This window comes from Canis aureus, chromosome 25, assembly GCF_053574225.1.
Source record: "Canis aureus isolate CA01 chromosome 25, VMU_Caureus_v.1.0, whole genome shotgun sequence".
NCBI classification, from domain to species: domain Eukaryota; kingdom Metazoa; phylum Chordata; class Mammalia; order Carnivora; family Canidae; genus Canis; species Canis aureus.
In genome coordinates this window covers 5296816-5304896 of record NC_135635.1, presented here as the reverse complement: position 1 = coordinate 5304896, position 8081 = coordinate 5296816, and the positions used below count along the sequence as shown (strand labels likewise).

At 56.3% G+C, this 8081-nt stretch overlaps 1 protein-coding gene across 3 annotated transcripts; it reads left to right on the top strand.

Moving 5' to 3' along the window:
* The first annotated feature begins 1127 nt into the window (after window positions 1–1127).
* On the top strand, window positions 1128–7737 carry TROAP (trophinin associated protein). 3 transcript variants are annotated; one of them, XM_077870177.1, is made up of 15 exons: window positions 1128–1280; window positions 1530–1684; window positions 1789–1972; window positions 2488–2645; window positions 2766–2903; window positions 3098–3180; window positions 3670–3722; window positions 4199–4311; window positions 5227–5343; window positions 5451–5534; window positions 5633–5692; window positions 5941–6075; window positions 6235–6868; window positions 7161–7354; window positions 7573–7737. In XM_077870177.1, exons 2-15 carry the CDS (start codon window positions 1541–1543, stop codon window positions 7618–7620), a joined length of 2145 nt encoding a protein of 714 aa, XP_077726303.1. In that variant the 5' UTR covers window positions 1128–1280; window positions 1530–1540; the 3' UTR covers window positions 7621–7737. The 3 variants fall into 3 exon arrangements, with proteins under 3 accessions (XP_077726303.1, XP_077726304.1, XP_077726305.1); XM_077870178.1 differs by having other exon boundaries at window positions 7507–7737; XM_077870179.1 differs by lacking the exons at window positions 2766–2903; window positions 3098–3180; window positions 3670–3722 and having other exon boundaries at window positions 2488–2547.
* Window positions 7738–8081: the final 344 nt, after the last annotated feature.

Below are 8081 nucleotides of genomic sequence, written 5' to 3'. Positions count from 1 at the left end.
TGTCTGAGTCTGTGAAATGGAGACCACGCCTGACCAGGCTGTGAGGCTCCTGTGAGATGGTTGGGTTATTTATTTAAAATTTTGCTTATTTATTCATGAGAGACACAGAGAAAAGCAGAGACACAGGTAGAGGGAGAGGCAGGCTCCCTGCAGGCAGGGAGCCCGATGTGGGACTCGATCCTGGGAACCCTGGGATCACGACCTGAGTCAAAGGTCGATGATCAAGGACTGGGCCACCCAGCCGTCCCTATTTATTATTATTTTTAAAGATTTTATTTATTTATTCATGAGAGACACACACAGAGAGAGGCAGAGACACAGGAAGAGGGAGAAGCAGGTCCATGCAGGGAGCCCGAGGCGGGGACTCGATCCCAGGTCTCCAGGATCAGGCCCTGGGCCGAAGGCGGCGCTAAACCGCTGCGCCACCGGGTCTCCCCTATTATTATTATTTTTAAAGATTTATTTATTTACTTGAGAGAGAGAGAGAGAGAGAATCGGGTTGGGGGCAAGCAGAGAGAGGGAGAGAGAGAAAAGAATCTCAAGGGGAGTCTCCCCTGGGTGCAGAGCCCCACGTGGGGCTGGATCTCGCCACCCGGAGATCGTGACCTGAGCCAAAGTCAAGAGTCGGAGGCTTAAGCGGTTGAGCCCCCCAAGTGCCCCAAAGATGGTTCATCATCGTTGGGCTCAGTTCTATTGCCTCCAGCCCTCTCCATCCGTTTGGAGGCGCTTCCTCCTCCCAGGCACCAAGTGGAAAAGACGTTTCTTCTACGCGTCTGCAGCTGCGTCCCCTGAGCTCGCGCCGCGCTCGGGTCAGTCGGGTGTGGGGTCGCGCCCGCCGCCGGCGCCCTCGGCCTCTCCCGCACCGCCCGCCCATCCCGCACAGCCTGGACCGCTCCTGCTCCGAGCAGTCCCGAGACCTCGCGAGAGTCGGCAGCGCCCGTTGTGGCCGGGACTTGGAGGGCCACGCCTTCCCAACCTCAGAATGCCCGCCCTCTTTCTCTTTTCCCGCCCCCCTCCCCGCGCTCCGCTCTCCGATTGGCTGGCTGAGTCGGGTCAGTTTTTTCCTGGCCGGAGAGCGGCTCGACCACCAGTCCTTCTTCTGGCCCCGCCTCCGGAGCCCGTGGATTGGACAGCTCAGCCAGGTGTCACGCGCCTCCGGGGAGCGCAGAAGAGCCAATCAGGGGCTTGGCGTATTTTACAAACTGGGGAAGTAGCTGCTGCTGAAGCCAGTCAAGAAAGAGCGAATGAAATCGGGGTGAGCCGCGGTGGCTCCGAGGAAGGTGCGGCATGGAGATCGTAGAGGGAATGGGGGCCGCGGGGCTCATAGGGAGGAGAGGCAGCTCGGGGTCCTGGAGCCGAAGAGTAGAGTCGGGGTATCTGGAGGGAGGGGCTTCCTGCAGCGGCCTTGGAAGCATCGGGTCTTCTGGGCGCATGGGTTTGGGCGGAGGTGGGAGCTTCAGGAAGGTCGGAACTGATGCTTCGAACTGGCTGACCTTTGACCTGAGGTCCTGTTTCCCTCCCCACCTCAGCTGTAGCAGTCATGCCCACCCTCCAAGCCACGAAGGATCCGCTCCCCAGGGGCGTATCTCCCACCCCTAGCAAGATTCCCGTACGCTCTCAGAGACGCCCGCCTCTCCCCACAGTCAAATCCTGTGTCCTGGACCAGGAGAACCAAGATCCAAAGGTAAGAGGGGGTCTGTGGGTGAAGACAGTAGCTGCAAGGAGACAGCTCATGCCACCAATGTGCCCCAAAGCTGAGCCCCAGCCTTTTGTCCTCCCCTCCCCCAGAGATTGGTGCAGAAGTTCAGTATTCAATGCCCTGTCGACTCAGCAGGCCCCAGGCCGAAAGTCACACATCAAACAGAGAAATCAGAGAGATCACTGGGGAGCACTCAGCTCCGGAACCCCTTGGAGGAACTGAGGCCTAGCCCTGGGGTACAGAATGTGGGGCCTAAGCCTCCTCCCCAGACAGGTACCCTTTGGAGGCTTGAAAACACAGTCTCTTTGTGTGGGTGTGGGGGAAGGGGATGATGCATCCAGTGGGATTTGGGAGCTTTCCACTAACCTGGTCTCCTGCCTGCTCTGAATCCTGCACCCTGCTCCTGGTAAACTCTCTACTCCTGGAAGCCCTCTCTTTCCTTTAGCAAAATGTCATCTCTTCTAGAGCCTTTCCAGCCCCCTTAGTCACAATCAATTCCTCTGTGTTCTAATACTTGGCAGTACTTCTTTCATAACACATCCATGCCTTGGCTTGAGCCTGTCACCTCACTCTAGTTTGATGGTAACTTCCCGAGGCTGGGGGGTTTCTCATTCCTCTTTGAGCCCCAGTGCCTAGGATCGTGTCTTACATAAAGTTCCATGAACTTCGGTGAACTGAGTTCAATAATATGAGTCTCTTCAGCTCACTCTTGCACCACAAGGTGACTGCTGACTCTTCAGCCTTCCTCCTTCCTGTTCCTTTTCACCTTTCCTTCTCTTCTCTTGCAGAGGCTCCAGGGACTGTAGAGTTTGTGGCCGACCCTGCAGCCCTGGCCACCATCCTGTCAGGTGAGGGGGTTAAGAGCTGTCTCCTGGGGCGCCAGCCCAGTCTGGCTCAGAGAATACTGGTTCGAGGGAGCCAAGGAGGCACCACCCGTAGGGGCCAGGTAATAAAATAGACTATGAGGAGGGATAGAGGTCCTTAGGGCTGAGGACAGAACAGTGGCTGGTGTGGGCCAAGGAGGGAGTCCTGAGCTTGGGCTAATAGCCTCTTTTTGTGGTGTCAGGGTGCCCGGGCTTCTGCATATTTAGCCCCTAGAACCCCTGCCCACCGACTGGACCCTACCAGGGCTTCCTGCTTCTCGAGGCTGGAAGGACCAGGACCTCGCAGCCGCACCTTGTGTTCTCAGAGGCTAGAGGCTCTGGTGAGTGCCCTTGAGGAGCTGATGATGCTCAATGCTTCTGGGAGCTCCTCCCTGGGACAAAACTGGGCCTTAGGAGGGAAGATACCTCCTGACGAGCCAGAGGGGTTGTGGAGGCTGATGGGGCTGATGGTGAGGTCTGAAGCTTCAGAGCCCACCTCTGACTCTGCTTTTTTCCTCTTGCTCCCGTGGGTCAGATTCCACCTTCAGGACCTTCCTTTCACCCCTCTACTCACCCCAGTTTCCAGGAGCTGAGAAGAGTGACAGGTGGCAGCAGCCGGTGAGGGGGGAAAGGATCATTTGGAAGAAAATGATCCAGTGTCTGATTCAGGGTTCTTTCCAGTAGCTTTAGGACTTCCTAGCAACCCAGGAGGGGAAGGGGGAAATATGTGGCTGCCCAGGCTGAACCCTTGGAATAGGGTTCAGGCCTCTACGGCCAACCTTCAGTATGACATCAGTTTTTTCAGGTTGTGGGGGAAGAAGAAACAGAAATGAGAAATACTATCTCTTTTGTTTAGTGGCTAGAGCATAGATGATGGCAATGAATGGGATTTGGGTTTGACTCCTAATTCTCAGCACTTACTAGTGTAAGCTTGCCTTAACCTCCAGGTTTCAGGTTCTTTCATCTGTCAAATGAGGATAATTCTTGTATTGTTAGAGATTGTTGCACAAAGACTTACATGAGATGATGTTTGTAAAGCACTTAGCAAAGTGCCCAGCTCATACTTGGTACTCAGTGACTGCTAGTTGCTGTCCTTATTGTCATCAGGACTTCGGTGAGCCAGACCTCAGGATTGCTCCTGGAGACCCCAGTCCAGCCTGGTGAGTGTGTCCAGCCATGGGAAGAAGACAGGAGTAGGTGGGCTGCCTAAAGTTGGGAGCAAGACAGGAGAAAGCTCAGCAGTTGGGGAAGGCTGCATGAGGGGAAGGCCATGTCGGAAGGAGCCACAAAGGAAGGGATCCTGATAGGCTAGAGGTTGCCCTGTTGCACTTGTGTCAAAGGAGGTGGTCCCCACTTCAACCCTTTCTCTGCCACTTTCTATAAGATTTACCTTCCACTCACTGTTCTGTCCTCAGCCCTAAGGACCATCATCACCCCCTTAGCCCACTTGGGGCGTTCTGATTAATAAGTGATTACTGAGATAGTGCTGGGCTCCAAGGGGATGCTGGATGGGTCCCCACCTCGATGGTACAGTGGGGGCTGTCAAACTGGCATACCCTCTCTGGAGGTTGCAAAACCCTGTGCCAGACAGTGGTGTGTGTTCTAGCACTACAGCTAACTTCCTGTCTCCTCCTAGCTCCCTCTCTTCCTGAAGGAGAACATGAAGTTGTTACTCGCTCAGATGAAGGAGGAGGGGGCCCCCTAGGTCTGGCCCAACGGGTACCATTAAGAGAGAGAACCCACACCAGGGTGAGATGTGACCCTTCTGGGATGGGGAGGAGGCAGGGGAGATGTTTGGGGGAATTCTCTGGCACCAGCCAGCACCAGAGGATTGTGGGTGGGCCTTGGGATGTTAATTGAGCTGTGTTTGCCCCATGGGCCCAAGGTCTGTCCAGAGTAGGACTAGCCTCTGTTTACCAGCTGTCTGGAACCTGGGGCTGAGAGGTCATGGTCTGGTATAGATTTGTATCATGCATCAGATCAGTGCGGAGAGTGAGGCAGATCTGACATTCATTGACTCTACAAGTGTTTATCGACCAGTTACTGTGTGCCAAGCGGTACTCTAGGTTCTAGATATATAGTAGTAAATAAATTCACATTCTAGAAGGGAGAGACAAAAAAAAAAAAAAAACCTGTATGTAAAATATATAGCATGTCAGGTGCTGATGAATTAAAAAAAAAAAAAAAGTAGACACCGAAGGGGGTAGGGATGTAGGGGAGGGGGTATTTTGATTTCAAATAGATTGGTCAGGGAAATCTTACTGAGAAGATGACATTTAAGTGAAGACTGAAAGGAGTTGGGGACGTGAACTGTACAGAGATCTGGGGAAAGAAAGGTCCAGGCCAAGGGAATTGCAGATGCAAAGGCCCTGACATGGGAATGTGTGTTTAAGAAAGGAGACCCTAGCCAGGCCGAAGCAGAATAAGGAGGACAGCAGGAAGTGAGCTTAGGGTGATGGCAAGATCAGATTGCATTAGGATTTATAAACCAGCATGAGGCCTTGGCTTTTATTTGGAATGCGTGGCCTTCCACGGGGAGGGGCGATGAACAGGGGAGAGGCAGGATTTGAGTAGGTCTTCAAAGAATCACCCTGGCTGCCATAATGAGGAGACTAGGAATGCAGAGGGCGGGCGATCACTCTTCCACCTTGTTCCTCCCCACAGGACACCAGTGCCTCCCACCTGATACCCTCCCCTGGCCATGGGGGGCCACCTTCCATCAGCCATCCATCGCCCTTTGGACGGGCTCAGCGCGTACCCTCTCCTGGCCCTTCCGTTTTAGTTTGTATCCACCACTCCTGGGGGCTGGGTGAGGGCACAATAGTCTGGCTGGGATCCCTGCCAGGTCTGGGTTTTGCTCCCGTTCAGCCATCCTCCTCTCTCCCCAGACCTCGTATTCAGTGTTGCGGCGTCTTGCCATTCGTCCCCAAACCCAGTTCACGCCTATCCTGTCGGGCCCCAGAGTTCAACAGGTAAGAGGGAGCAGGGAAGTAGCTGACCTCCTGGCCCCGGGCGGGGAGGAAGGGAATGGATGGGTGGGGAGAGTGATGCGGTCTCACTTCTGTCCCAGGCCCCGTGTTTGACTGGTCTGTCCCCTCAGTCATGTCCTGAAGAGCCTGCCCTGCCCTGGGTAAGTGCCTGAAGCCTTTCCCTGCTGACATCCCTCGCTGGGTCCTGTTGGCCTGAGCCCAGCAGTCGGAGGCAGGTGGGCTCTCTTGGAAGCCCCCCAACCCACCCTGCTCCTCTGCCGGCTCTCCTAATCTACGTTCAGGGCCTCTCGGCTAACCTGACCCCTTCCTCCTGAGGGTGGCATCAGATTGATCCTCTTCCTGCCCTGGACTGGCTTCCTCACAGAACCCCTGTTCTCCCCTGTGGCAGGAGCAGATTGCAGTCCGGTTATTTGACCAGGAGAGCTGTAGGAAGGTGCAGGAGGGGCCTGGGAACCCTCCTGTGGCAACTCCTCCTGGACCCCACCCTGGTACAACCCCCACGCTCCAAGAGCTGAAGCTGCAGGTGCGTCCGTGTGGGTGACAGCCTTGATGGCTGATCAGCAGTGACAGAGCTGGGAAGGGGACACAGGCGGAGAGGAGAGTGCGGGAACAGGACCGTGTGGGCGGACAGTGGAACCCAAACACCTTGACATCACCCTGTGTACTCTTCTCCTACCCACAGCGCATCAATATCCTGCAGCAGCTGTTGCGAAAGGAGGTAGAAGGGCTTGCTGGGGACAAGTGTGCGCCCCATAATGGAGGCTCCTCTCTGGATATGGTTGAACTTCAGCCCCTGCTGGCTGAGGTTTCTAGAACGCTGAATGCCCCGGAGCATAATGCAGGGGACTTACACCTTCCTGGACTGTCACAGCACTCTGGACTACCAGAGCCCTGCCTGCCAGAGGAGTGTGAGGAACCACAGCCCTGCCCGGAAGCAAAGCTGGAGATGGCTCAGTCCTGCCCTCCAGCAGAGCCAGGGCCCTCAGAGTCCGGCCATAGGAGGGAGCCTGGGATGCCAGGACCCTCTGCCCAGGAAGAGCCTGAGGTATCAGAGCCCTGCCCTCCAGTAGAGCCCGGATGCCTTCAGGTAGACTCCCACAGGCAGATTGGACTCCTAGAGGCCTCCCCTAGGATAGAGCCTGGGGCATCAGAGGCCGGCCCCCTGGAACCTAGAAGTCCAGAGGCCAGCCCACAGCCTTGCTGCCGGCAGTGGACTCCAGCCACCACCAGCCTGACCTTCTCCTCCCAACGCCCACTTTGTGCCAGCCCCCCTATTCACTCACTCCAGTCTCTGAGGCCGCCAACAGGCCAGGCAGGTAAGGAGTTGGTCAGAAGGGCTTGTGAACAAAGGAGATCCTCATCTCTCACTGGGAGCGGGGCCCCTTCCTTGCACCGGGTGGTTCCAGGCTTTTCTTTCCTCCACCTGCCCTGCTCCCTGCACCCCCCAGCCTGGCGCTCTTTCAGAAAGAAGGGAGGAGTTGCCCCTCGAGCTCTAATGTGCTCCTAATTGTCTTGGCCCCTGGTCGGGGGAGTGGGAAAGGGCAGTAGATGGTGGGAGTATAGGACTCCAGAGCCTGCCCTGAAGTCTCCTTGGCCTTCGGCCCTCAGGTCCCAGCGGTCTTGCCCCTCGAACCCTGGCCCTGAGGCAGCGCCTCAAAGCATGTCTGACTGCCATCCACTGCTTCCATGAGGCCCGCCTGGATGATGAATGTGCCTTCTACACCAGCCGAGCCCCACCCTCAGGCTCCCCCCGGGTCTGCACCAACCCTGTGGCCACGCTGCTTGAATGGCAGGATGCCCTGGTGAGCACCCCTGTCCATAGCCAGGCTGTGCCTGCCCAGCGCGCCTCCAGCCTCCAGAAAACACGGTGGTTTGGGGGAGGGGGAGGAGGCCTGGGCAGGGGGGCAGAGGCGGGGGCGGGGGGCGGGGGGCTCCAGCCTCTACTTCTTTGCAGAGGTCAGTGGGGAAGGGTTGGCTATAGTTCAAGGATTGCTGCGCTGACAGTCTTCTTCCTCTCCAGTGTTTTATTCCAGTTGGTCCTGCTGCCCCACAGGACTCTCTGTCATGATGCATCCACCTCCTGCCCTGCCTTGCCCCTTCCTTTTTAGCCTTTATTTATTGTCCACCCCAGGAGACTGGGAGCTGATACCCTTTATCCTTCAATAAAGTTTCTAAAGTGTCCAAATGTCAGTTTCCCTCTGGGCTGATCTAGGTCAGCCGGAGCTGTTGCTCTCCAGCTGCCCACACGGTGGCAGTGTCCCCCAGCTTAGAGGCAGGCCCTCGGCTCTCCGGATCCCCCAGGCTCCCTGCCCAGGAGCTGTCCTACAGGGACATCCCACTCCTGCCCACCCCACCCTCAGCAAGCTCTGTGACTGTGTGTGTGTGTGTGTGTGTGTGTGTGTGTGTGTACTGGGGGGTGGGGGGTGGCAAATCTGGACCTTTAAGGACGTGCTCTTGCTTTTTGAGATCAATGCCACTCCCAGGAGCCATCAGCAACGGCCCTCATCCCCTAGGGTCCTCTTTTCACAA

Excerpts from the sequence above, each read along its gene's own strand:
- TROAP (XM_077870177.1), top strand. The coding sequence starts at position 1,541 with ATGCCCACCCTCCAAGCCACGAAGGATCCGCTCCCCAGGGGCGTATCT. Across the intron at positions 2,646-2,765 it reads GCACCACCCGTAGGGGCCAG|GGTGCCCGGGCTTCTGCATA; the intron begins GTAATAAAATAG and ends TTGTGGTGTCAG. Across the intron at positions 7,355-7,572 it reads TTGAATGGCAGGATGCCCTG|TGTTTTATTCCAGTTGGTCC; the intron begins GTGAGCACCCCT and ends CTTCCTCTCCAG.